This window comes from Syzygium oleosum, unplaced genomic scaffold (genome assembly GCF_021117445.2).
Source record: "Syzygium oleosum isolate NSW1041296 unplaced genomic scaffold, Sole_v2.1 Sole_v2.01, whole genome shotgun sequence".
Classification (NCBI taxonomy): Eukaryota; Viridiplantae; Streptophyta; class Magnoliopsida; order Myrtales; family Myrtaceae; genus Syzygium; species Syzygium oleosum.
Window position 1 is genome coordinate 25,288,312 of NW_026607485.1, and position 27,714 is coordinate 25,316,025.

Consider the following 27,714-nt stretch of genomic DNA (forward strand, 5'->3'; position numbering starts at 1 on the left):
TGCCCGACGGACGGGAGCCTGAGTTTTCCCGCTTTTACGGCACCACCACGGTGTGCCCGCCGGGGCTCGACCGAACACAAAGTTTGGTTTCGCGCTGCTCACGAGGGAGGATCGGACGATCTCGGGGCCGACATTTTTCGAGCCTTCAAAACTACACTAGTGAGTGGGATTCTTCATGCTCGCTCGTAACGGCCAAGCTAACTTCCAGTAACTAAGTTCTTAATCAAAAAAGCTTTCGTCCAACTATCACATGAAAAACGATCAGCATCCTTCCACATCCATAGAGCCGCTATAAACCACGTCTCTACCGAGCCGATCCATATGCCGAGCTTTGTCCCCGTCCATCCTCCCACTAGCTGCACCATCATTTGCCTCCTGTCAAAGTCGATCCGATCTTCCCAAGCACCGGGCTCCGCACGAGAAATTCGAACCCGAAAGGAAGAATTCTCCAGCAAAGCATCGATGTCGGGATTTGGAGAGAGATCGATCGATATCTATCGATATCGATGCATTGAATGAATCTGGGGTCCATCAAAGCGCCGGATTAGAGCCTCTTCCTCGAGCTCAAGTTTTGCAACATCCACACAAGCACCTGACCGATTCACTATGCAACTGCTACGTAAGCTTGATGACCGTGTCCACGAGCAGGTCTTCGCCTACTTATTATACTCCCTAGTTTATACTCCCATCTAGGAAATGTTCCTGAGATCTAGCTCTTGTCGCTGCCAGGACGCCACGAGGAACTTGCCATCGCAATTGAGGTTAGGACACGATTTGAGCCGCACCACGCCGAGAACGGCCGCCTTTTGTGGTCGTGGAAGCCGCCCAGAGAGATGCTGCCATGAGAGAGAGAGACAGAGAGAGGCGTTCTGAGTTTTGAGTTGAGTGTCGGGCGCGAGGGGAATAATAGGTGGTGGGAGTTTGGAAACTTTCAGTTAGTTTATCAAATGATAGTAATAGTAATTGTAACAATTGTCATAATAATAATAATAAAAATAAAGCAAAGTACTAAGATTTCTTCATTACCATCGTCATGCTCGTGAAGTGAAATTGAAACCTCGTTGGCGTCTAGGACTAGGAGAAGTAACTATAGTAAAGCTCGAAATGGACTGCAATTTTGTGCTTCGATGAGCACCCGACTCTCGGTTTTGATTCCAAATTTCACCATACCTTTACAAGGCCATACCAATTTAGAGTCCCTTGAATGTTTCGGTCATGCTTACTTATTATATGCAAAATTTAGATCGAAATACCACTTGATGGTAATAGAAAAGAAAATCGGTGCGCAACGAATGAAAAAGCCAGTTTAGGCCTTCCCATCAAATCTTGAATTTAAGTATCCTTGCCTTTTATTAAGTTTCGAAATTATCTTCTTTTTCGCTATTAAATCAACCGCTCAATGTAGGTTTTTTTCTTATTTATGGATGACTCGAGAACACGACACGCAATCGGTACGATTCGCATGTGACGTCCAGGTGCTGAGCTAGAAAATTGAATATTCAACATACTTCAAAAGCAATAAAGCACCACGGAACGCCTAACCGGATTTTCGAAAGGGAATAGTGGGGTACCTTCTACCTTTTCTTGCTCCCACCGTTTTCTCTAAATGATCTTAATGCTTTTTAAACCTACATAAATTCTAGACAGAAAAAAGTTGGGCATGACTAAGGAAGATAGCATTTCAACCTGTAAGTACACGTACCGTACAAAAACTTCTACCATATTCTTGATTGGTAAATGTGCGATACTTACATATTCACCCCATAGCACTACCAGCTAAACATGAATAGCAGCACTTTGTAATTCTTGCAACCAGTGACGAGAACTGTAATTTTGCGTGCGTGTAAATCACTTAAACATGGTAAAGGTTGTAACGAGTCACCACATAGCACAACACGGTAAACTTTAATGGCAAAAGCAAAGCAGAGCCAGAACAGAACCATCCTAAAGCAAGAAAAGAAAAACCAATACCCAAGTTGTCCATGACATATATTTCCCAGCGCGGCAATACTTCATTGAGTACAAATTCGAGCATTTCATTATTACTGTGTAAATTACATGAGCAATCGACATTCAAAGCTCACGGGTCTTCCATGATATATTGACTGAAAGATGAAGCCATACAATCGAACCGCAGCATGTTTTTACTGCGTCGGAGACCTCTGCATTTTGCAGCAGCAGCTCCGTTGTGAATTAAACAACATTTCGTGCAAGATATCTGATGAAGGCACAACCTGAACCGATCCTTTCCGATTCGACAACTCGCAGTGAAATCAAATGAATTCTGGAGGACTCTTGAGTGCAGCGTTGCCAGTCAAATATCCTCAAAGCAGTCAATCATTAGGTAGGCGTTGCCCTTCAGGAAAGAGTCTGATCTGCTCAGAAACCATTTACAGACACAGCTGCCGATCCAAGTTTCTTCTATGTGCATCTTCCATTCCTCTGCAAGTTACAATAATTCAGAAGGTAAGTACATACGAGATATCCCATCCATGATCTGCTAATTCACTCTATGAAGTTAATTCAAAAAAATCCAAATGATTAATCTATCTATACATGAAATGAAGCTCTTTAAGATGCACACCACAGATTTCAAATCGAATCTCTCTAAGGGTTCCAAAAATACTCGGTTCAAAACAAAGGGAAAAGAAATTAAGGGGCCATTGAAACATATGTGCCAAGTGGGCAAAGAACACAGAAGAAAAGAGATATCTACAACAGTGCTTCTGCGATCATTTAATTAAGTATTAATCGTTCCTTTCATGATAACCTCAGTAAAAGTGGCAGTACTTGATATAAATGATGATATGACCCTAACATAGAATGATGCTGGAATATTTCTCTGAAAGCATGTAGTAAGTACCACAATAATGATCTTGGAATGCATTTTAACTGATCCTGATCCAAATCAGCCAGCTCAGGGTTACCGCCACCACTAGCGGCAACTACTTTGGCTTCTGAACCCACCACTCCTTTACTCCCATCATCTTTACATGCATTGGGATCTGCATTTACATCAGAAGCATTTGATACACAGTACTTCTGTAACCACCGATCAGTTTCCCACAGGACATGCATGATGCTCTCACGAGCGGCATAGCCATGGCTCTCATAGGGAAGAACTACAAGGCGACAAAGAGCACCATGACCCTTTAAAGCATTGAAAAAGCGGTCTGACTGCAACAAACACAAACACAAATCAAAGTGGCGAGCAGGTTAGTGATTTTGCATTTGCAATCAGAAAAATCAATCATATGATGGTATGAAAATACAAAGACGCCACCCAAGAGTATTGTGTATAAAATCAGCACAATTTTCTCTAAATAAACCTCAAACTAGACCCGGAAACATATGTATACCTGCATAGTTAGTGTTCCTGGGTTATTATCTTCTTCTCCATGGATAAGCAAGATTGGTTTCTTTACTCTATGAGCCGACATGAAAGGACTCATCTCCACATATGTATTAGTAGCCTCCCACAAAGTTCTGTCCTCATTCTATACAAACAAAGAGGCACAGTGCCCGTTGTCAGCGCTCATACATAAGTAAGAAAAAGCAACTTCAGAAGACACATGGTCAAGTCAGACAAGAAATACTTTAAGAATCCAACCACTGGCCTACCTGAAAACCAAAAGGTGTGAGTGTCCTGTTGTAAGCTCCAGAGCGAGCTACTCCGCAACAGAATAAATGAGGGGCATGTGCAAGGAGGTTTGCAGTCATAAATGCTCCATATGAGTGTCCTCCAATGGCAATTTTGTTTGGATGAGCAACCTTAATCAGCAAATGATATAAATGAACCAGTCAAAATAATCTCATTTACATGAATTGTGTGGATTGGAAAGAGAAGAGGAGCTCACTCCACGACGAATGACTTCCTCCACAGCAGCTTCTGCACTTGCAACCAATTGCTCCACATACCTGACAAACGAATGGTGCCAAAACATAGATACATATCAATAATATAAAGCTATTATTAGCACAGTTTTTTGGTTGAGGTCTAAGAGCCTACTTGAGGTGGCTCAGGCTTCTTGGCTGTGGCTTTTGACTTTTAGTTTTAGCATGTGGCTTCTATTGGATAGAGTGTTTGGAAGTTTGTCCTAAATCTTTTTGGAACTTTTACTCAAGTAATAATAATAATACAGTTGAAACTATACTAAAATCAACCATTTCACATTTAAAAGCACAATGTTCACAATTTACAGATTCATTTTCACTCAAAAGCAAAGGCACGGGCCAAAAGAGCTACAGGGTAGCAACTTATTCTTACACAACTTCTCAAGGTTGACCTTTTCACTAGATTTTAGTGCCAGAAAATACACTGTACGAAAATCAGAACCTGGACAAAAAGGAGTGGGGGATAAAAGCAGCCAGAAAGGCTAAGGAGAAAGTACCACAAGTAATCATTTGCCGTAAAGGAGGAAACAGACTAACAAGGAGATGCATACACTAGAAGCATTCACAAGTAATGCATCCATAGGTGTATAACTTAACTTTAAGCAAATCCTATTCAGAAAAAAGAACTCCACAACCATCTGATTTTAGCAAAACATCTCTAATACAACTGTCTCTAAAGACCTATACTTTCTTGCCAAGAAATGGCTTTTGTTAGCTTATCGCACAGAGGAAACTCTTGAACATGAAGATTAACTTTATCCAAACAGAAAAGTATTGCTTTACCTATCATTTGCCTCTTCTTCACCCTCACCAATGATCGGAATAGTGGGTCCAGATAAGATAGCAAACCTAGAAGAGATAAAACTTAAAACAATTATTTACCAGTCTTAAATTCCCATAAATCAGTCAATACAGACGCCAGGAAACTGAAAGAGAAATGGGAAAGAAGGAAAATGACAATGAAAATCCATGCCTTCTAGCCAGCCAAAGAAGAGCTGATGTCGGACCTATCCCAGCAAATTCATTAGGAGAACCACGGACTTGTCCAGCAGCATCTTTGCTTTTAAATTCTCCAGGATATGACCAGAATAGACAGGGAAGAGGACCCTCTTTTAATGGATCATAGTTTGGTGGCAGATAAAGTGTTGCTGTAAGCTGAACCCCATCCTTCCTCTGATATCGTATCATCTCTTTCTGGAGAGAGGCCAATTGAGGATAGGGATGAGGAAAATTTGTAATTTGACATGCTTTCTTATCTGGCCAGCTCATAATATAGTACTGTGTATTTTCAGTTTTTGACTCTTTTGAAGTTAAGATCTTCAATTGATCAAGACTAATGTCCCCATCATTTTGATCGGACATTAAAGCAACAACAGTCTCGAAATACTTTTCTTTGTCACTCTGCCATATTCGTTCCTTGCTGCCCGTATTTCTGAATAAACAAGAGTCAGAAAACAATGCCAATGCTTGAGAGTTAAAAGGCAAAAACCTGCTGGAGAATGGAGATTATGGACTTTCAGAAACTTACATTTCAAAAAGATCAAGAAAGGGGATGTTCCCTTCTGGTGTTGCACCACTCCCATTCAATATGACACAAGTGCCTTCATCGTTTCCCTTCTTCACTTTTGCAATGACATAGGTCCCGGCTGGCGTTCTTCGAAGCATTGGAGAACCAGGATCTGAGTACACATCTTCAGATGACCTATCAAATAGTATACGAGGATTTGTGTCCTTGGATCCAGGAGAAATAACCCAGGTTCTTGTCCTCCGTGTCTTGTACCAAGACTCATAAACCAGAGCCAATGAATCATCACACCACGAAACTCCTCTGAACAGAAATAAATTAAGACTCATATTATAATGTTTGCGACATAAGGCACAAGTAGCCATTTGAGTCTTTCGTAGTGGTTGGTAAATCATGTAGCCATGATTAATGACTTGATCACTTTGAACTAACTAGATAAAATACAAGTAAAACAAAAAAAGGAGAGAGGCATCCAAACTCCTGAACCGACAGGAAGATATTATTGCTAATAGTACTTCAATCTCAGGGAAAAGAGATTCATACCCATATCGAAGATCCACTTTGTGTAAGATTTCTGGTTGTTCACCTTCAAGTGGTTCAGCTGGTTGTGTGTAAATTATATCTCGTGGAGAAACTTCAACTTTCGCATCCCCCCCATCTTGTGTCTCCACCCTAGATGCCTTAAATCGATTAAAAAGGAGCTACATACACAAAAACTAGTAATAAATAATAATGCGTCAATTTATGCCATCTAAAATCACATCATCTGACACTATCATAATGATAAACCAAAGGATAGAACATTCAGAAGAAGGGATATTTAGAAAATTACGCAGAAGTGTTGCTAATCAAATTGACACTTTTTATCCAAGTAAATCCGTAATCAGTGCTCCTTAAGCGAAAGAATGAGGAAAGTTCTCGGCCCTGAAATGAACCATGGACATTTAAGAAAGAAAAGCATTGACCAAGAACTATCCTATTATGTCACTTTATTTGATATTTACTCGGATCCCCATTATCTACCCTTCTTTGCAGAATTACCAACCAACAGAAGTGCACGCATGAGAAGCAGACTTCCTGAAAGAAAAGCTGCAAAAGACGCATGTATAATTGTAGACAGCATGCAGGAACTTGGCAGTCTTATCACTAATTTTCACCTGCCCATGCAAGTGATAACAGTGTATGACTAATTCAATTTTATGTGCCCTTACATTTCTTAAAAAATACATTGATACTCACCACCAAAAGTAAGTTGTGAATCTTTATCACCAAACTGACACAAAAAATACACAGAAAAGGAACAGAAACGAAACTAAAGATTTTGAGATAATTACCAATATAGGGTAGAAGGTTTATCAGCTCTCCAATGGATTGAGCGCATCCCTTTGCGCACACTACTGAATGCAATTGGGATGTCCTCCGCAAGGGGCAAATCACAAAGTTCTCTGACAAATTGTCCATCAGCAGTCCATACATCTACTTTCTTGGGAAATCTTCCACAAGGTACAATGAAAGAGTATGGCCTATGAATTGAGGTTATTAAAAGGTACTTTTCATCTGGAGAGGGGTCAATTGAGGTATATACAGCTGGTGGACCAATTTCCTTAGCTTTTCCATCCAAAGTAACCAAAAGAAGTTGAGACGTGGCATAGTAATCAAATAAATCTTCGTCGTATTCATCCTTCAGCAGGTCTTGAAATGTTCTAACCTGAATGACATTCTTCTGCTCATTTGACTGGATCTTTGGACCACCAGGAACCAAAGGTTTTTTCGGTGGTTCTCCACAGCCCAAGGGTATTGCGCAAACTACTAGTGTGGAGTTATCTATCCAAACAAAATTGTCAAAAACTGCATTTAGGAATATCTCAGGTGACTCAAACAATGGTCTGGCTTTCCCTGTTTCCACATCGGCAACCCAAAGCTGAAGCTTACTACTGCTATTGTCCTCCTCATCAAATCGAATGCTGAAGGACAAATGTTTACCATCATTTGACCAGGTGACAAAGTTAATCTTTGCACCATCAGGAAACCCATGTATTTCTTTTTCTGGCCCTAATTTAGCATCCGGCAATAATTGATGGATCCCTACACCAGTATAAAATGACATCCGACTTCTGGTGTTGCACTTTCCATCAATACGGATACCAGCCAGCTTCTCTTCTGGTCTTGCAAGCTCAGCTAAAGGTGGTAAAGCTCTCCGCTTCAAAAACAGAATTTTATCCCTTTGTGGGGAGAATGACAATGCGGGAAGTGGGGGAGCATCGACTATATCTCTAATTTCTGGCGGAGGAAGACGATATGTGCCAGCCAGAGCTGAACCTGCATTAGGTAATTCATAATAAGTATTCTGCTACTGGGAATTGTACAGCAACAATAACCCCAAAAGTTTAAATCCAAGATCAGTTGAGCACATGCTGGGGAAAGTTGTGTTTTCCGAATATTGAAAACAGTAGGGCTAAGACGCAAATAATTAGTTTCCAGGGAAAACTTCAGTATGCCAACAGAAAATCAGAGAGTTGAAGGAAGCATTGTTCCACCCTTCAACAGAGAGTTATATTTCTAAGTGCTTATTGATGAATGCAAACAAACAAGCTTAACAGATTATGAGGCAACGCTTTTTTAATAGAAGTGACCTACTCGTAATTCAATATTTAACAGGAAAGGGTAAGAAAAAAGAAGCTCTCGAAGTGGATTTGGTACTCAAATAGAGTGTGCTTGGCTTGCCGCTTTTACGCCTAGGCAACCACCTTTTACTTGTAAAGCTCAAAATCAGCTCATACAAGTTAATAAGAGAAATCGGATCATTGGCCATTGTCCTGGAGCCTAGACTCTAGAACTACAACAAAGGAAAATGGTGTTGATCTTTGCCCAACAGACTAGACATAAGCCCACTTCAAGGTTTTGATGTGGAACGGAACGTGGTCAACTGCCAACATCCTTCAGGCCTCACTTCCCCTATACCAAAAGGCGGGGAGTGGAATTAACTACTTTAGCCTCTCAGACAGAGACCTCGTAAAATTCAAAGTCTATCAAAACTGGAGATATCAAAACTGTCGACGCCGTATTTATCAGGATCCATCAGAGAGACCAGACATCGGAAGCCTCACTCGAAGTTAAGCTTTCCTTACAAAACCTCCTGCTCCCGAAAAGTTAATTGCCGAACGTCTCTCTATTCTCTTCCCATATTGGCTAATACCCCTCCGCATAAATCGCGATTCACACTACTGAAATCTCCGCCATCGATATGCAATCCACTCTCATCGCAGACGCCTACTCCGAGAATAACCGATCAACAGACGACACGACCCACTCGAACGCACTTAAAACAAAAGCAAAACGGACGAGAGTCCAATTCCGGACACATCAGCTACCTTCGTCCTCGTAATAGCCGAGAGCGGAGCCGCTCGCGGCAGCACTAGAAGCGGAGCCATTGCCATCGCCGCCGCCGCCGCCCGCGACGCCGTCCTCGGCGGAAGCGACGGGGACCAGGCTGCGGAGCCTGGAGGAGGAGGAGGAGGAGGAGGCCATGATCGTCGTCCGGGACGGCGCGGCCGGCTGAGTTCTCAGGTGGCCGGGCGCACGGAGCGGCGAGAACCTGCGGAGCCTCCAGGAGGAGGAGGGAGGAGGAGGAGGAGGAGGAGAGAGAGGGAGGAGATGGAGGAGAGAGAGGCGATGGAAGTGGTGGTGGACTTTGTGGGGAGGACGCATCATTTCAATGGGATGGATTGGATGATTGATTAATAGTAGTCCATGGCCGTCGTCTTCTTCGCTTGTGGAAAAAACAGGAGGAAGGACAGTTGCAGTGTGGAATCAGGCGCAGTGTATCCCGTCCACAAAGCGCTCGCCTAATAAAGAACACACCTTTTCCTTTTCGCGTCGAAAGGGGTGTTGGACGAGCCTTCGGGCGTGTTTGTAGGGGGGAGAAGATTCCTTGACAAAGGAAAATGCTTTCCTATGAATCATTTTCGAGGAAAATGATCTGTCTTGACCGAAAACATTTTCTGATATTTTAGATGTTCGTTTGGAAAAATGATTTCCATCATCTCGTGAATAAAATGCGAGTTGAAATAACCTGATCTTACCTTGTCTAAACGGCGAGGCGAAACGGAGCGACATGCTGAGATTATGAGAATCGTCGACCGAGAAGAGAGTAAAAAGCAAAAGGGTCTCGATTAGTCCTGCGCCGTGGCATTTCATCAAACTCCTGGTGAGTGTGTTGGATGAACCTCTAATGACAAAGGCACGGAGAGAGTTAAAAAGATGGAATTTGAAATTCAGTTAGAGCAACATCGAGCCGGAGGAATTAAGCAGCAAACGGAGGCCGCTCGATTTGATGAGGAATCGTTTGATAGCGGCGAACGGAGGGAAGACGAACCGGAGCGAGACAAAGGCAACTGCTACGGCGATGATTTATCTTGAGCAAAAGTAAGAGGAACGACTCGGCTTCACGATCGGAGCGGATAGCAAGATCGCAAGACTTAGCGACAAGGCCGAAGGGAATAAGCATCGGCAAAGATATCTGGACGATGAAATCGCGAGCATAGAGCAACGGCAACACAAATGCACAAATGTAGATGACAAATATGAAACGACCAAGTAGGTGCGGCGGCTCTTGGTTGATGGATTTCATTGTCGCCGAGCTCGTTCGGCTTGTTGCTATTGCCGATCAACTAGTCGGCTTCGAGTTGGCTCGGAAGAGAGAAGAGCAATTCCGAAAAGTGTTTTCACTTTTTTTATTTAGGATTTTACTTTCCTAATTTTATGCATGGATATTTTGGTTAACCGAAAAGTTTTTTTGATTAACTAGTCATTTTCGGCGAATCAAACAAGTGCAAGTCCGAAAAACTAATTTTCGGAAAACACTTTCACTTGAACAAACACATTGTTTTAATGGCGTAATTTTCAACTTTTAGTTATGAAGTTGCTGCAGTTTTAAATTGTTGGCGAATTGTTTTCCGAAAGATATAGCGCATTTTTCATGAGATGAAGATTTCATGAGATATACTTTCCTAATTCTTGTTTTTTTTTTTTGCTCAAAATCTATTTAGTATGAACCTATAGTAGCACTTCAACCTTGAAAAATGAGCTAGGCATCTTAAACATTCATATTTTTTTTTATAGTTACAGAGGCTGCTGAGAAATCGTACTAAGCAACCTTGAAATGTATGTTCGATGTCAAAATGAGTAAGCAATCGTCTTCCTCTCGTGTGTATTTTACAACATTTACTAGAACAAAGTTGCAAGTTAAGTCTTGCGGTACAACAAATGAGATCCAATGGTGCATGTCTTGATCAAGCTTGTTATATTTTGGAGTTGTACAGCCATTCTCTTTTAACTTGCAAAACAGGGTTCTTAAATCAAGAATTCAAATACTTCGAAATTCTTCGCATATACTATTTTCATTTTTGCCCATTATGCATCCTTGGAATTTTGAACCGGTCAATTTAAATCTCAAAAGACCAGATTACACCGCCTTCATATGTCATGACTCAAGACGGACGTCATGCTTGTGTTAAGAGCTCACGAACGGGAGTCCGTGTCATGATGGAGCACGAGCTCAATTAGACAAGTTACTTGCAACTAAGTTAGAAATCATTAGGGGTGATTGGTTCCGAGGTGAATTTGTTCCTAACCTAAAACTGGGAATCGACCCCATGAATCTCGATTCCAAAAAAATTGAGAAAATTTCAAATAAGGGCCCGAAATGTCATCATTTTCTCAAATAAATGATATAAAGTGAAGCTTATTTCAAATAAGCATCTAAAATGGCCATATTAATCTTAAAAAAAGACCCGACCTCACCGGGATCAAAGGGCATTTTTGTCTTTTAATTTTTTCTCCTTTCTTACTTTCTTTTTTTTTTTCTTTCCATGATAAAACAAACTCAAAATATTACATTAAAAATTAAATAAAAAAATACAAGCGTGAGGGCTGACAGCCAGCCCCCACCTGCAATCACCGCCCCATCACTAGTGGGGGCGACAGCAATGGCTGGCAAGATCAGTAGGCCCGATCCAACAGCCCTCTCCAGATCTGGAAGAGGGCCTTTTGACGAGGGCCTCTGGTTGGCGAGGGTCGTAATCCATAGCCGCCGCCCCAACGGTGATGGGGCTAGGGCGCTTTATGCATTGAAATTTTCCCCATGTCCATCCTACCAAGTGCAACGTCGTCTAAAACCGGATGCAATAATTTATCCACCCATCCCATGGATATTTGTTGCCATGAAATATCTGACACCCCATCCCACGTGGCAGCACGCAATTGGCTCCCGCCCGATAAGAAACGTGTGGTCACCGATCCCCCCCAAAATCCCCCATTTAAAATCCTTTTCGCCTCATCATGTCTCTTCGGCCATCTTCCCTCCGTCGTTGCCTTCACCTTCGTTTTCGTTCACATAACCGTCTCCGAAATCCACCAGAAAAACGATGGCGACCCTCGCCGGCACGAACGTCTCCTCCCCCAGGCTCGTGACCAGGCCGCCCTGCTCGTCCCGTCCTCGGCCGCAGAGCCTCGGCCTCCCGCGGCTGAGCCGCCGCCCCCCTGGGAGGATCGGGGGCCGGTCGGTGAGGCCGGTGGTGGTGGTGGCGGCGGCGCCGGAGCAGATAGGGGAGAAGGTGGCGGAGAGCATAAGGGAGGCGGAGGAGAAGTGCTCGGAGAACCCGGTGAGCGGGGAGTGCGCGGCGGCATGGGACGAGGTGGAGGAGCTGAGCGCGGCGGCGAGCCACGCGCGGGACCGGAAGAAGGAGTCGGACCCGCTCGAGAGCTACTGCAAGGACCACCCGGAGACCGACCAGTGCCGTACTTACGATAATTAGAAGTTTAGATTTAGATAATATCCGGTCAATTTTATTTTTGAATAAATAATTTCTCTTTTTGTTTTGGTGGAATGAACTTTTCCTTTTTTTTGTTTGAAGCTTTAATGGTTTGCTTTGGCTTTTGTAAAATTAAGGAAAATGCAATATGTGGGGGTGTAAGCTATGGTTGATTTTCTGCTGCAAAATAACAAGTTATGTTTTTTTTTTGTTCATTTAGCATTTAGTATTATGCGATCTATTATCGTGAAATTAGCATGGAATATCAATCTCTCTTCGTTCTGAAATAACTAGCAAATAAGTATGCGAGGTATTGTACGTCTGAAAAAATTTGAACTTAGAAGATTTTACGAAGTTACCTTGTTGCGAGATGTTTGAATAATGATCAATAGAAAGGAACTATGGACCCAACTTGAAACTTTATACATGCATAATGGTAGGGTAATTTCTTTCGAAGATTTAGAATTTTATTTCGTAAAGTTGTTCGTAAAATAGAAAATTTTAAATCTTTAGATTAGAAAATATTGAAAATATAATATAATTACTAACTTACATGTCTTACAAATGAGATAATATTTTTAGATGATTTAGGCGTCGTTTGGTTTCATTTTTTTTTTTTCTGTTTTTGTTAAAAAAAGGTAAGAATTATCTAACTTGTTATCAGTTTTTCATTAAATGATTCTCGATAAGATATAATAATTGTTTACACCAAATATTAAATGTTTACCTAACGTCATCATATTCTCTCGACGACACTTGTCATGCCTAAATGCCAGTTATGCTCTTTATTTGTATTATTGTTCCTTGATATCTTTTATTCATAAGCTATGTGGTTAAAATAGATATTAATTAGTTAACTAATAAAAGTAGCACATTTGTTTCTTTATACAAATTTTTTATTTTAACTAATTAGTTAAATTCAATATTACGCACGGTGCCTTGTAACCAGGGGTACTCAGCCAGCAAGTCGGTTAAAATAAATATTAATTAGTTAACTAATGAAAGTAGCGCATTTGTTTCTTTATACAATAAAACTACTTTCAATTTCGAGTAATATCATTTTTATTTATCGGTAACGAGAAAACTTCAATTATTAAAAGATGAATTCACAAGACGCCCACAACACCAGGTGAGGACTCATATGAATTCGCGAGATGCCTAGGTTTGACTCATGATGCTCATGTTTTTCGAGGAGGTTCAAGTGATTTTATTTCCTTAAAGCTCTATTTGTTGTTTTACGAAAAATGCGACATTTCTGAAGAATATATTTCAAAAAGGTCGTTTTTAAAAAAAAATGATAATATTTTCCTGTAAAATTTGGTTTCATAGACGTGCAAGCTGATACGCAGCTCTCAGCAAATCCTCTTCCCCCTGCCAGATGGTCATTTCGTTTTTCCTTTTTCTTTTCCTCTCTCAAATCGTCCTACCGTCTGCTAATTTGTGTTGTTAAATGCGTCACTTGCCACTTGGCGAGATGGGAGTTCTGGTGAGGATGCGGAATTTTCTTTTTTCAATTCAAATAGGCAATGCATAGTGTAAACCATCTTAACAAATATATTGCCAATTAGTAATTGTAGACTTGACTGTGCATTGGCCGGCGAGACCCACCTTTAATCAACTGGGAAAAATTCCAAATAAAGATTTGAAGCACCTTCGTTTTCTTAAATAAGGGCATGAAGTATCATCGTTTTTTCAAATAAGGATCTGAAGTGGACTTTGTCTCAAATAAAAGGCTAAAGTGGTTTATTAGTCTTAAAAAAGGGGGGTTAATTAAAAAAAAAGCACCACTTTAGGTCGAGGGACAATTCTGGCCTGAACTTTTTTTTGTTCCATAAAAAGATCAACTTTAGGTCGAAGGACAATTATGGCCGAACTTTTTTTGTCCCGTAAAAAGCACCAACTTTAGGTTGAGGGACAATTCGCCGAACTTTTTTGTCTCAGTAAAAAGCACCAACTTTCACTTAAATCCCAAATCGGCCCTTATTGACTTAAAACCATTGATTTTCCAACTTGATTATTCCACCTTAGTAATAAATCCACGTGACTTGCGATCGGATTTAAAGCATTATTCATTGTCTTATTTTCTAAACCACAGCTTGAAAAATAATGGTGAAACTGTTCATCTCCTTCATTTCACCGGCAAGTCAAAAATATCTCCAGATTGAATCTTTCTGGCCAAACTTCGTCGTTTTATCGTAATCTGAAGCTGTAGACCACCGCCTGTCGACATACGCCATGGAAAAGATTCACCGGGCTCACCACCATAACTTTTTTCTCAAACAAGGGTAACTTGACAGAAAATCAATGGGGTGCCAAATTTGGGATTTAAATGAAAGTTGGTGTTTTTTACGAGACAAAAAGTTCGGGCCAAAATTGTCCATCGACCTAAAGTTGGTATTTTTTATGGGACAAAAAAGTTCGGGCGACTGTCCTCGACCTAAAGTTGATGCTTTTTATGGAACAAAAAAAGTTGGAAATTGTTCTCGACCTAAAGTTGGTGCTTTTTTTGGAATTAATCCTAAAAAGGGTATGATCTTGTTGGCTTAAGGGCATTTTGGTCATTTACTTTTTAAATTTTTTTTTCCTTCTTTCCTTTCTTTTTTCCTTTTTATGTTTTTTTCTTTTCTTTATTCTTTTTCCTCTTTCCTCTGCTTGTCGCCGGCGGAAGTCGCCGAACTCAGGCAAGGGCAACCCTTGCCGGACGTCGACGAGGGCCGCCCTTGCCTGAGGCCGACGGAGGTCTCCGGTGATGGCCGAAAGAGAGAAAAAGAAAAAAGGAAAAAAAAGAAAGTAAAAAAATAAAAAGATTTTAAAAATATATTTAAATTTTTTTGACTAAAATTACCCTTCTTTGACGCCGGAATAGTTATCGCCCGGCCAAAAGTCATTATTTGAGACGACTTGGCCACTTTAAACTTTGGGCCTGTTTGGTTTAACTTTTGGGAAATGCATTTGGCAAAATGCAAAGACCTTTGAGCTAAAATGATTTTCCGAAATGCAAGTAATGTTTGGTAATGTGTATTTTAAAATCACATTTGAATGCAACTTTGGCCTAAATACCGTTTGGTAAAAATTATTTGTAAAAGACTTTTGCTGATATTAAAAAAAAAAAAAAAAGCTAGCCACCGACCACTACCGCCGGCCAGCCTCGCCTGACCTCAGGTGGCGGTCGCCTAGGGGTCGCGCAGCCCCGGCGACCACCGCCTGGGGTCGCCGAACCTCAGGTGTCGCCTGGGTCGCGCTACCCAAGCAACCGCCGCCTAGGGCCGCGCGACCCCCAGGCGGCGATCACCGGGGCGCTAGCCCTTAGGCGGTGGTTGCCGACCGCCGGACCAGCCGCTCGGGAAGATGATGAACAGTGACGATGAACAGTACCGATTGCATTCCGAAAATGCAACTTGCCAAGGCTCCTCATGAGCTCCATTCAGTCAAAGGTCCTTGGAAAGCTTTGGAGATGCAATTTCATCTCCACAAAACTTGCCAAAAAATTTATCAAACAACTTTGCATTTGCTCAAGAGACTTTGGGCCCATTTGGTTCAATTTTGAAAATGCTATTTGGGGGAATGCAAATACCTTTGGGTGAAAGCCTATTGGGGAAATGCAAATGGTGTTTGGTAAAAATATTTTATAAAGCTACTTTGGGCAAAATATAGTGTTTGGTGAATTATTTTTGCAAATGGACTTTGGGAATAAAAAACTTAACTTACCCTTCGCCGGAGCCGACGCCGGCCGGCCGTCGGCAGGCCACCGGCGAGCCAGATCTGGCGCTGGCGGCCGTCGCTTGAGGTAGGTGACCGCCGGCGGGCCAGATCTGGGGCCGGCGGCCGTCGCCCGAGGCCTGGTAACCCTTGGCGAGGGTCGCAGACCTGCGGCCGCTCTGAGTCGCGCGACCTCCGGCGGCTAGCCGTCTGGGTCGCGCGACCCAAAGCGGCCGCCCCGAGGTCGCGCCACCCATGCGGCCGCTCGAGGTCGCGCGACCCAAAGTGCGGTCGCCCGAGGTCGCGCCACCCATGCGGCCGCCGAGGTCGCGCCACCCATGCGGGGCCGCTCGAGGTCGCGCGACCCAAAGGCCGCCTCGAGGTCGCGCCACCCATGCGTGCCGCTCGAGGTCGCGCCACCCATGCGTGGTCGCCCGAGGTCGTGCGACCCATGCGGCGGCTGCCTGGTCCCGCGACCCTCGCCGAGGGTCGCCCGGCCTCGGGCGACGACCGCCAGCCTCTTGCTGGCCCAACTTGGCGCTAGCCGCCTCGCCGGCCACCTCACGAAGAAGAAGATGAATAGTACACACGATGGGCAAAATCGGAATAAGCCAAAATAACTAAGGGTAGTTTGGGGATAAAAAATTTGGGTTTAGCATTTGCCAAATGCTGAAAGCCCAGATCTGATCCGGACCAGCTTTGGACTTTCAGCATTCCAAATGCAAGCATTTGGCAAATGTTGATTCAAATGCTAAACCAAACGGTTCAGCATTTGGCCAAGGGGCTTTCGAGACCAAAAGCCCCTTCCAAATGCTGAATCAAATGGGCCCTTTAGACCCCTAAATTAGCATTCGAAAGCTGAACCAAACAGGTCCTTTATTTGATATAAAATTTATTTCAAACCCTTATTTAATAAAATGAGATCACTTATCGCCCTTATTAAAAATTTTCTATTGGTCAACCTACGTCAACCGGGCAATGTCCATGTTATCAACGAAAAAATGTCAACCAAGCGGTCACCCATCGATCTTCGATCTTCACTTCCTCTCCGACCGCTTCCAGCTTCTCCGGCATCCTGCAAAAATCCATGGCGGCGGCGGTGGTCGGCGGAGCATTTCTCTCCGCTTTCCTCCAGGTGCTCTTCGACCGGATGGCCTCGCGCGAGGTCGTCGACTTCTTCGGGTCGAGCAAGCTCTGCAAGAAGAAGCTGCTGCAGAAGCTGGAGGCCGCGCTCCTGTCCGCGAACGCCGTGTTGGACGACGCGGAGGAGAAGCAGATGACCAGCTCCTCCGTCGCGAGGTGGGTCGACGAGCTCAAGGACGCCATGTACGACGCCGACGACCTGTTCGACGAGATCGCCACCGAGAATCTGAAGCGCGAAGCCGGGATCGAGTCTCGGCCTCTCGCTTGTAAGGTTTGGAGCTTCGCTTCAGATGCTTGTATGAGTAGGTTTGGGGATAAGCTAGAGAAGGTCCTGGAGAGATTGGAGAGTGTGGTGAAGCAGAGACAAGTGTTGGGGCTAAGAGAAGGTATTCGCGAGAGGACACCTAGAGCTCTACCCACCACTTCGTTAGTCGAGGAATCGGGAGTTTTTGGGAGAGAGAAGGACAGGGAGGCGGTAGTGGAGTTGCTTTTGTCGGATCGGAGCGAAAAGAACACCAGTGTGATGGCCATCGTCGGGATGGGCGGTGTTGGCAAAACCACGCTGTCTCAGCTTGTGTTCAATGATGGTGTGGTGAAGGGGAGTTTTGAGTTGAGATCGTGGGTTTCCGTGTCCCACCAATTCGACATCTGCAAGCTGACGGCGACGGCTCTCGAGGAATTCTCCTCCTCTAAGAAGGAGACCGAGAATCTCAACCAGCTTCAGCTCCAACTGAAGAACTTCTTGACAGGGAAAAAATTTCTTTTGGTATTGGATGATGTTTGGAATGAGGACTTCAATATTTGGAATGCGTTCCTAGTTCCTTTTACCTATGGAGCAAGAGGCAGCAAAATCGTCGTGACGACACGAAATGAGGGTGTCGCATCGGTTGCTTGTGCCGTCTCAACATACTCTTTGCAGAAGTTACAAGACAAAGAATGTTGGGACTTGTTTGCAAAACATGCATTTGATGAGCATAACCTCGAGGCACGCACGAGACTTGAAGATATTGGGCAAAGAATTGTAAAGAGATGTGATGGATTGCCTCTTGCTCTAAAGACTATAGGTAGTTTGTTACGCTCTGAGTCTGATATCAGAAAGTGGGAAATCATTGCAGAGAGCAATATTTGGGATTTGGCACCTGGAAAGAATGAAATTCTCCCTGCGTTGTTGTTAAGTTATCATTACCTTCCTCCACAACTAAAACGATGTTTTGCTTATTGTTCGATCTTCCCAAAGGATTGTAAATATGAGAAGGACCAACTGATCTTACTTTGGATTGCTGAGGGCTTGATAAAACAACCTAAGGACAGCAGGACATTAGAGGAAGTAGGTGATCAATGCTTCTGTGATCTTGTCTCTAGATCTTTGCTTCATAGAGTGAGCGATGTCGAATCAAGTTTTTTAATGCATGAACTGGTCAATGACTTAGCAAGATATGTAGCTGGTCAATCTTTTTTTAGCTTGGACGGAGGCAATGCACACCAGGTGTCCTCAAGCACTCGCCATTTGTCATTTGTAAGAACAAGATATGATGTCGCTTCTAGATTCAGAGTGTTAGCTGGGGCAATGCATTTACGTACTTTCCTGCCACTAAACGTGGATCATGTGACATCTAACGAGTTCTTTTTCTTGACTGATGAGGTACTACATGTTCTGTTGCCGACCCTGAGACAGTTAAGGGTGCTATCTTTGTCTCATTATCAGAAAATCTCTATTTTGCCCAGTTCAATTGGATGTTTGAAACATCTGCGCTATTTGAATCTTTCCTATAATAGAAGTCTAAGCAGATTGCCTGATTCAATTACTGCTCTCTACAACTTGCAAACTTTAATTCTTGCTTACTGTCAGTCTCTCATCGAGTTACCGAGCAACATGGGTAGCCTAACCTGTCTGCGTCATCTTGATATAAGGGAGACATTCCTGAAGAGAATGCCATTGCAGATGAACAGACTGAAGAATTTGCAGATATTAACTAATTTCGTGGTGGCCGAAAGCGGGGGGACCAGGGTTCGGGAGCTAGGGGAGCTTGGGAATCTTATGGGTGCACTCTCCATTCAGGGTTTGCAGAATGTTGAGAGTTATCGAGATGCCGAGATAGTCAATTTGCAGGCAAAAAGGTACTTGAAAAAGTTAGTACTGGAATGGGGTTCTGATAACAATATTACGCAGCGAAATTGCTTAAATGTATTGGACAAGCTACAACCTCATGGGAACTTGAGAGAGCTTATCATTATATCCTATAGTGGTAGGTCATTTCCTGATTGGCTGGGACATGATTTATTCTCTAATATGTCTGTCGTGTGTCTTGAATCTTGCAAGCACTGTGTGTCATTGCCTCCTTTAGGACAGCTACCATCTCTGGAGAAGTTGACAATCAAGGGATTTGATGGAGTAACAAGAGTGGGTAATGAATTCAATGGTAGTAACTGTATACCCTTTCAGTCACTGAAGTATTTAGAATTTGCTGACATGTGCAGCTGGAAAGAGTGGGCTTCTTTTGCAATACGGACAGGAGGTCTTGCCTTTGCACATCTGCAGGAGCTTTGTATTATAAATTGCCCCGAGTTGAGTGGAGGTTTACCCAGCCATCTCCCTTCTCTATCAGCCTTGTCCATTGAAAAGTGCCCACAGCTGACGTCTTCTCTACCATTTGCGCCACTTCTCCGTAAGATCGATTTGGATGACTGTGGAAATGTTTCTGGAGTTGAGCCTCTTCTAAATGGCACTGAGTTACAAGATATGGAAATCAAGAATCTTTCAACCCTTCCCTTGAGGTTTCTTCCTCCTACCATGACAAGACTCAATCTTGAAGACAGTCATGAAATAGAGTTGCCAATACACAGATGCCATGAATCTCTCCAATATCTAAACTTGAAGAAGAGTTGTGATTCACTTATATCCTTTCCTCTGGAAGTTTTCCCCTCACTTAAGAATATTCAGTTAGTGGAGATTGAAAAATTGGAACATCTTTCAAATTCAGACGGTTCTCCACTTCTTCTCCATTCGATGAACATTAGTGATTGCCCTGAATTTAGATCTTTCCCTGCAGGAGGATTGGCTGCCCCATACCTCACTTCATTAGAGTTGAATGACTGTCGTCATCTAAAGCATCTGCCAGAAAACATGCAGGCTCTCCTTCCTTCACTTCGGTCACTGAAAATATCCTCATGTCCGCAACTCGTGTCATTTCCTGAGCAGGGTTTACCTGCCAAGTTGGTCGCACTTTCACTCTCTAATTGTGACAAGCTCATCACTGGCCGCAAGGATTGGGGTCTGCAATCACTATGCTCTCTTAAAACTTTTGTCATTGAGCAGGAGAAAAATATTGAGTCATTTCCTGAGATGGGGCTTCTGCCAGCCTCTCTTACCTCTCTGTATATCGTTGGCTTTGAAAATCTGACGTCCCTGAACTCAAAAGGGCTTCATAGCCTGAGCTCCCTTGAAAACCTGTTCATTGGAGAATGTCCTAAGCTCCATTCCTTCCCAAAAGAGGGACAAATCCTGCCTGCTTCTCTTACCACTCTGTTGATTTATGATATGGGTCTAAAATCACTGGATAACTTAGGGCTCCACCACCTCACTTGTCTCAAAAACTTTCGCATAATTGGCTGCGGAAGTCTTCGATCCATGCCAGCGGAGGGCTTGTCGTCCTCCCTTTCCAATCTATTTATCTATGGGTGCCCTTTGCTGGAGAAAAGATGCCAGCGGAAGAAAGGGAAAGATTGGCCCCTAGTTTCTCACATTCACTGCATCGTGATTGAAGATGTGCTTATCACTTGATCGAATTGCTTGCTTTACAAGCCCTCCTTTTACCAAGATCTCACTCAGGTATCTCTTTTGACCCTACACTAAGTAAGCCATTTATTTATTCACAACATACTTCAGTTGCTCTGTGGTCAAACTACCGTCTGGCTGTATTTGAGGCATGCTACTCTGGTAACGCTCCACAATGGAGATTATTTGTAGTTTCACTGCCTTTCTGTTGTTGTTCCTACTATCATGCTGCATCATTTGTTTATTGGTTGCCGAGTTATTTAGCTGGAGCGTCTGCTTTTCCCCTTCTCCATCTCTCTAATTAAATCACACTTCCATACTTAAGCTGAGCATCTGTCTAGTTCCTTATATTCTCACCTGGAAATGATTCTTTCATAGCTACTTTTTGTCGTCGTCAGATAATTTCAGCTTTAAGATCTCACTCATATCAAGATTGTCAACACCTACAAATGCCAACTTATGGAACTGTTTGTGCATGAGCTAACGATAGTGTATAGAGCAAAGAGATTCATGGCCATCTAAAGAAGGCCTAGCCTTGATTAGGCTATCCAGATGAAATTATTTTTGTCACAAATTCTGGCACGTCCTCAAGTTATAAAGAGAGTAAATTTGCTCTTATCAAGGATGCTTTCTGTCTTGTAAAGCCATATACTATTGCGAGCGAGACGTACAGCCATCTAAAGAAGGCCTAGCCTTGATTAGGCTATCCAGATGAAATTATTTTTTTCACAAATTCTGGCACGTCCTCAAGTTATAAAGAGAGTAAATTTGCTCTTATCAAGGATGCTTTCTGTCTTGTAAAGCCATATACTATTGCGAGCGAGACGTACATTCTTAAGAACAGGCATGACTCACGACTGACCTGTATTCCGCTTGCCAGAACAGTGTGGTATCATGGGTGGAGTGTATTTCTGTTTGCTTTGTATTTTTATTTGTCAATTTCAGCTTAGCGCCACTCTAAAGTTGTTCAGTTTAACAATTTCGCTACCTACATGTAGAATTCTGATCCATGGAATGCGAAAATGGAACAGTTTAAGAGATGCGAGTGACCCAGCATTTTGTAGTGGCATATCCACTTTAGTCACTAATTATATTGTGACATCAACAAAATCCAAACTGAAGGACTAGAAATAGTATGTTAAAGTTAGGTTTTATTTGTTGAAGTTGAAAGTTTGCGTCTCTAAATGCAATTCAATCAAAATATGTGAACCTATTGTAATTTACCCTATTTTGAGAGAATATAGTTTCTTTTGAGGGAACTTAAGTGGTTTTATGTGCACAAACTGTTGAGGAGCCTCTATGGATGGTGATAGAGCTGGAAATGTATCGCTAGCTTTGTAGCTCGATTAGAGTATCCTTTAGTTATTAATACTTGTCTTTCAATCATTGCAGGTTGAGTGCTTCTAGATGGGGCTAGACTAACTATTGTTCCAAAAATACATGATTTGTTGAGATGTATGTATGAGTTGTGTTAGTAGAAGTCCCACAACGGGAGATTGGTATGGTGTGAAGTAGTTAATATATCTTAGTTAGCCAATAACTCATTGGCTTAAGTTTTTGAGTAAAAGTGGATCTAACTGGATATGTTAACGGGCTCAGACTCGAGCTATCTCTTGGCTTTTGCTGCGCGCTCCCAACAAATATTATCAGAGCCGATGGTTGATTCGTGGCAACCTGTTGGTGCAAAAGAATTCATGGATTAAGGGGGAGTATACCTGACATTAAGCTCACACGTGAGGAAGAGATTATTAAGATGCATGTGTCGAAGAATTGATGTGGTATGAAGTACTTAATATATCATAGTTGGCCCGTAATCATTGGTTTAAGCTTATGAGTATGTGTGGATCCAACTGGGTTTGTTGACGGGCTCGAACTTGGCGATCTGTCCATGTGATGGTATTGGGTTTTTGCTAGGCACTACCAACGTGTAGTTGGTGGATGTCGGATGCAGCTTTGCATGGACCTATTCTTCTCCCACGATATCAAGATAGTTTCGTAACAGGGTTGTGGTGAAAAAAAAATGGTGCTTAGTCTTCACAAGACAAGTGGATAAGCATAGGCAATGAGATAGTGGAAATCGGCAAGGAAAACAAATGCATTTTTCACGTAGTCAGCAAGCCGAGTGATCGACTCCTGGAAACGAAAAAATCGAGGTCAATTTAGGAGTTTCGAAATTTTGTTGTTGGTTTGCAGCTTTGTGAGAGAAATTATTTACCAATGAGAGCAAGTGCAGGAGAGGCACTCCAATGCGATTGCAACGTTTAACATGAGTTGAAGTTTGACGCAGTCACATGCCATGCGAGATGTACTTGCCTAATGGTTTGGTTAGATTGTTGGTTTTGCAAGCTGATACTTGTTGCAATGGAGAAACACGAAACCTGTCAAGGTAAAACGGAGGCAACGCATAATCTGTAGTTGTACATCCCAGGGGTTCGATGTTGTAGCATTGGAAGCAAGGATCAGCAGTTGGAGAATTGGTTGAGTGATACTTCTCTCATAGCGAGTTGAGAATTGGTTTAGTGATACTTCTCTCTCTTTGGTCGAGTGGTTCATCTCTTCTTCAAAAGCACCTCTAATTCTCTGCGAAAGAGCAGGAATAACACCTGCACTCAAGTGTCATGGGTCGACAATCATGTACCCATTTCATGCTATAGGAGGGTATAACGTATAATGAATAAGTGAGTTTCGGGGTCATGTACTAGTCCGACTTATTTATCGTGTTCAAGTTGTACATCAAAAGTAACAGTGTATGTGTCTAAGGACGTATGCATCTCGAGCATTCTGATTTGTATGTATCACATTATCGAGAAAGATGAATCAAATAACCTTCATTTCCACTTTCAAAATTTGTAAAGACGTCATTTCTCGACATCGAGAACTGGTACGGAAACCTTGTGGCTATGTGAGATAGACAATTATTTTGACATGATGTGATGTAATATACTGATCAACACCAACACAATTAGCAGTGGATGCGGATACTTATTATTATTTTTTTTTGGTCGAAGGAATGCGTATCCTGATTTAACTCTCACTAATTCGCAAGTGAGAAGGGGAGACGAAGCATCCCAGGCAGAGCAAAAACTAACCCGCTAAATAATTTGGACACAGAGACCAACAAGAATTGTGATCTTCCTATCACTAGCAGAAAACAGACCAACTGCATGCGAGACAAGATACAGGACACAAGACAAGTCATATCTCGCAATATAATATCTTCTAAGCAGTTAAAAAATAGCAACTCCTGGTCTTAACTCGTCCGACTGCGGAACAGCATAGCACGAACTAGGAAACCACGTAACGATCCAACGGAATCTCGCAAACAAAAATGGTTATGGGTATGTACAATCGTGAGGCAAACTCCTATCGGATAGTTCGAAAATGTCCATCTTGTTCAACAGAGTCACATAGTCTACCGCATCGTCTGATGAACAGCAATTTACAAACCAATCTATATACCCTTTGGTGCTAGCATTACCGCGGGAGAAATGAAGAAATCATATCCAGGCGCCCTAGCAATGAAAAACTCAGAAATTATATCCTGCTGAAAGAGGCACGGGGTTACAGAATCGCAACATGACTCGTCCACAGACTGCAAATATAGGTTTCTTACAACCATTCAACATCATGGAAATTTCGAAAGCTAAGCTAATTAGGGCGAATACGACCCACTGATACAACAGAGAGCCGATCCAGTCCGAGACACGATACCGACATTTTACTACTGCCAACAAGACTAAGTATGAACATTATAGACATTGGACAATCTAAGCACCAACCACAACCAACCACAGAGGTAAAGAGACTCTAAAATTCGACGGCGAATGATACATCAGCACTCAAACATGTCTGCAGATGCCATGATGGGTTGTATCGGACAGGAAAACTGCCAGGGCTTCATCAACGGGTCAGGTACCTCAGGTATATCAACCGCGAGCCCACTGACCACCTGCACGATCTCGAGCACCGAGTTCAGGGACCGGAGCCTATCAGCAAGTTCCACAGCCTGGGCCCTAAGGACATTGTTCGCCGACTCGACCTCGGCATACTTCTGCGCGGCGGCATTGATGCTCGCCGCGAGCTGAACGTTAGCCTGCTGCAGTTGCCCCAATTCCCCGACCAAATCCTCCATCTGCTTCTGCTTCCTCATCCGCGAGCGCCTGGCGGATTCCCTGTTGGACTCCATCCTCTTCCTCTTCCTATCATTGGCCGGCCCGCACCTCGGGTCGCTATCGGATCCCGAGCTCGCCCGGCGCCGAACCGAACCCATTTCTTCAAGGGGCCTTCCCGCCTCGAGCAAATCACCCAAATTCAGAACCGACTAATCAAAGGGTATCCGCGCGTATCGGGAATTACTTCGATTTCGCTTTCTCGGACAACGACGATTTCCGATCGAATCAAAGGGAGGTAAGGGATGGCGATCAATCGGGTAGAGACGGGCTCATGAGAACACGTAGAACCAGTACAGGAACACCACCGAGAAGGAGTGCAGGATCCGGACCCGGAACTTGAGGAGCGCGTAATTCATGGACGTCACGACTCGATTTCCCACATCTGAAAACCCTAGAGCTCCCCCACAGAGTCCCTCCGATTCTCAGCCCAAAACGCAAACGAAAGGGCACGGGAAAACGAAGACGACGGCAACGGAAATAGACACAGAGACAGCGAGCGAGCGAGCGCTTAGCTGGCGACGGACACGGCGGAGGACGGCGGAGGAACGCGCAAACCAGAGAGAGGTCGAAGAAGGTTGGAGACGGTGCGGAGGAGGGTTTATATAGAGGGCGCTCGCGGGCTGCGATTGGTCCGCCGGGAAAACGAATATTCCCAGAATATTCTCTGGAATTTCGCGGTTTAATTTATCAGGACGGATTTTTCTTCTTAGATTTAAAACTGAAATTACCTTTCACAAATCAATAAAAGAAAAATACAGAGTAAAACGCTTGAGAGATGAACGAATTTGGAAAATCAATTGAAAACTGAAATTATCCTGTGGATCGCGAATATTTTTTTATCTTTTATTTACTGATGGGCAATTAATATCTGGCTTAATCTATTATTCAAAGTCTCTGGTTTTATTTTTAGTGCTTTTGTTATTCTTTTACTATGTGTGTAACTAATATATCTGGGGGGAATAAAATATTAATAAATTAGGTACGGGGGGCTAGAGGATGACGTCATGGCACACGTCTGACGTGACTTGGTATTGGTCCGATTTCATCGTCAGGAGTTGGTGCCGCCCATGTAATGCGCACGTCGTTTTTGCATCACGGAGCGGGGCAAAGCCCGTGGGTTTTGACCAGGTCAAACGTCGCCGTATTGGACCGTCTTGCGATGTTTTGACTAGAGGAAATTGCATCCTTCGTGATCGGCTCGGACCAGTCTGATCCCGGATTTGCCGATCTGAGGCCTTTTTCCTTCTTGTGGGTTGGAACAGGGACAGATATTTTTTAGATCTCTGAAATTGAAATTGGATAAAAGGAAGAGGTATGACAAAAGAGGGTAGCTGTTTGAAAGTTGATGGTGTAGGTAGGCGTAGGTACTTCTTGGTGAGAAAATAGGGATAGAGATCGGAAGCGGATAATGTGTTTGGCAATTAGCAAGCATAAATTGTCCGAAAGCTATTACACTTTTACCAATTCAGTAATAAATATTTTGATTGTATCGATTGAGTTATAAATATTTTCACGTTTTGTTAATTGAGTCCTTCCGGCCAAAATTGATCGGAAATTGCTGACATAGATGTCGGCCGTCTTACATGGCACGGCATGCGCTGACGTAGATAAATTTTAATAATATTTAATATTTTCCAAAATTTTTAATTTTTTTTATTCTTTTCTTTTCTTCGTTTTTTCCAGCGATCCTCACCCAGCCTAGGTGAGAGCGTCGAGCCCTCACCCAGATCCAGGCAAGGGCCGACACCCTTGCCTGTTGGTCGACGAGGGCTATGACTCACTTGGTCTGGGTGAGGGCCATAATGCCCCTGCGTGTGGCCAGAGAGGGCGTCACTAGCCCTAGTTGGGGAAGAGTAGTTGGCCCTCGCTTGTGGTTAGTGGTTTAGGAATTGACAAAAGTGTAATAAATTTTTGACTTTATAGATAATATTTTTTTTTTGGTTAAAGTAAGTAACTTTATGGATAATATTCCGCATTGCATCGTGAAAGTACTAATAAGATGATTACGGCACCAACTGAATAGAAGCCATCAAGATGAGGATGGTTCTTTTGTTGCTTATATGAGTTATTTGATTATGTCCTGAACACGGTGCTAAACTATTGAAGCCTCCAATACTCCAGCAAGTCACGTAACTAGGGGGTATTCCCTCTTGCTAGGGAAGAAAAAAAATTGGTGGGAATTGGGGGAACTCCAGGTGTCCGGGCACTCAGATGTAAAATAAAGCATGTAGTCACGAGTCCGCTCACAGTAGAGATGGGGCATAACACTCCTGAGTTGAAGTTTTCGACTCCCTTTCCTTAACGAGGTTACCCCTTAACCGAAAGCTAACTGAAAGCTAAGGATCCAAGCAACAGGATTAAGGTTTGAGGAGTGAGTCTAGGATTCTGGATTCTGGATTCTGGATATGACATAGCAAAGGGGACTATGAGTATTTTAGGCACGGAAACGGCAATATGGTAATACACGTTCGTCAAGAGGTAAACATATAATTTTTAAAGTAGAGGATGCAAAGAGGCTTTCGGTAAAATCTTGGAAAGTTAATTGATATGACCGTGAGTAAAACCAATTTTATCCTTTTTTACGTTGATTACAAGGATTACACCCCCATCATGAGTATTATGCGTTTGGAAACAATTTTGGCGAAAACCCTTAGAAAAAATGTAAATGATTTTAGGTAAAAGGATTTTTCCAAA

The 27,714-nt window shown here is 42.9% G+C and overlaps 4 protein-coding genes and 1 long non-coding RNA gene across 7 annotated transcripts; 3 read left to right on the top strand and 2 right to left on the bottom strand.

Annotated features, from left to right (window-relative positions):
- The first annotated feature begins 59 nt into the window (after positions 1-59).
- Positions 60-855, top strand: LOC130138003 (uncharacterized). The gene is made up of 2 exons (XR_008816432.1): positions 60-619; positions 730-855. It is a non-coding gene; the product is annotated as an uncharacterized LOC130138003 (long non-coding RNA).
- Positions 856-1,958: 1,103 nt separating this feature from the next.
- LOC115668486 (probable glutamyl endopeptidase, chloroplastic) lies at positions 1,959-9,216 on the bottom strand. The gene is made up of 11 exons (XM_056310841.1): positions 8,791-9,216; positions 6,754-7,738; positions 5,963-6,091; positions 5,423-5,722; positions 4,868-5,326; positions 4,678-4,743; positions 3,858-3,918; positions 3,622-3,771; positions 3,360-3,497; positions 2,864-3,177; positions 1,959-2,442 (listed from the first exon to the last, which is right to left on the bottom strand). Coding segments are annotated over exons 1-11 (2,943 nt in total). The 5' UTR covers positions 9,131-9,216; the 3' UTR covers positions 1,959-2,441.
- Positions 9,217-11,736: 2,520 nt separating this feature from the next.
- Positions 11,737-12,494, top strand: LOC115676133 (calvin cycle protein CP12-1, chloroplastic). The gene has a single exon (XM_030599008.2). The coding sequence runs from the start codon at positions 11,845-11,847 to the stop codon at positions 12,232-12,234; it is 390 nt and encodes a 129-aa protein (XP_030454868.1). The 5' UTR covers positions 11,737-11,844; the 3' UTR covers positions 12,235-12,494.
- A 4,427-nt stretch (positions 12,495-16,921) lies between these two features.
- LOC115676130 (putative disease resistance RPP13-like protein 1) lies at positions 16,922-23,694 on the top strand. 3 transcript variants are annotated; one of them, XR_008816679.1, is made up of 3 exons: positions 16,922-20,902; positions 22,241-22,871; positions 22,916-23,694. XR_008816679.1 is itself a non-coding variant. In XM_030599004.2 (2 exons), exon 1 carries the CDS (start codon positions 17,018-17,020, stop codon positions 20,852-20,854), a length of 3,837 nt encoding a protein of 1,278 aa, XP_030454864.2. In that variant the 5' UTR covers positions 16,922-17,017; the 3' UTR covers positions 20,855-20,902; positions 22,241-23,694. The 3 variants fall into 3 exon arrangements, 2 of the variants coding, with proteins under 2 accessions (XP_030454864.2, XP_056167875.1); XM_030599004.2 differs by having other exon boundaries at positions 22,241-23,694; XM_056311900.1 differs by lacking the exon at positions 22,916-23,694 and having other exon boundaries at positions 21,847-22,285.
- A 673-nt stretch (positions 23,695-24,367) lies between these two features.
- Positions 24,368-25,521, bottom strand: LOC115676132 (bZIP transcription factor 53-like). The gene has a single exon (XM_030599007.2). It carries the CDS (start codon positions 25,116-25,118, stop codon positions 24,681-24,683), a length of 438 nt encoding a protein of 145 aa, XP_030454867.2. The 5' UTR covers positions 25,119-25,521; the 3' UTR covers positions 24,368-24,680.
- Positions 25,522-27,714: the final 2,193 nt, after the last annotated feature.

Excerpts from the sequence above, each read along its gene's own strand:
- LOC115668486 (XM_056310841.1), bottom strand. The coding sequence starts at position 9,130 with ATGATGCGTCCTCCCCACAAAGTCCACCACCACTTCCATCGCCTCTCT. Across the intron at positions 5,723-5,962 it reads AAAGTGGATCTTCGATATGG|AGGAGTTTCGTGGTGTGATG; the intron begins GTATGAATCTCT and ends ATTTCTGTTCAG. Across the intron at positions 3,498-3,621 it reads TCACACCTTTTGGTTTTCAG|AATGAGGACAGAACTTTGTG; the intron begins GTAGGCCAGTGG and ends TTGTTTGTATAG.
- LOC115676133 (XM_030599008.2), top strand. The coding sequence starts at position 11,845 with ATGGCGACCCTCGCCGGCACGAACGTCTCCTCCCCCAGGCTCGTGACC.
- LOC115676130 (XM_030599004.2), top strand. The coding sequence starts at position 17,018 with ATGGCGGCGGCGGTGGTCGGCGGAGCATTTCTCTCCGCTTTCCTCCAG.
- LOC115676132 (XM_030599007.2), bottom strand. The coding sequence starts at position 25,118 with ATGGGTTCGGTTCGGCGCCGGGCGAGCTCGGGATCCGATAGCGACCCG.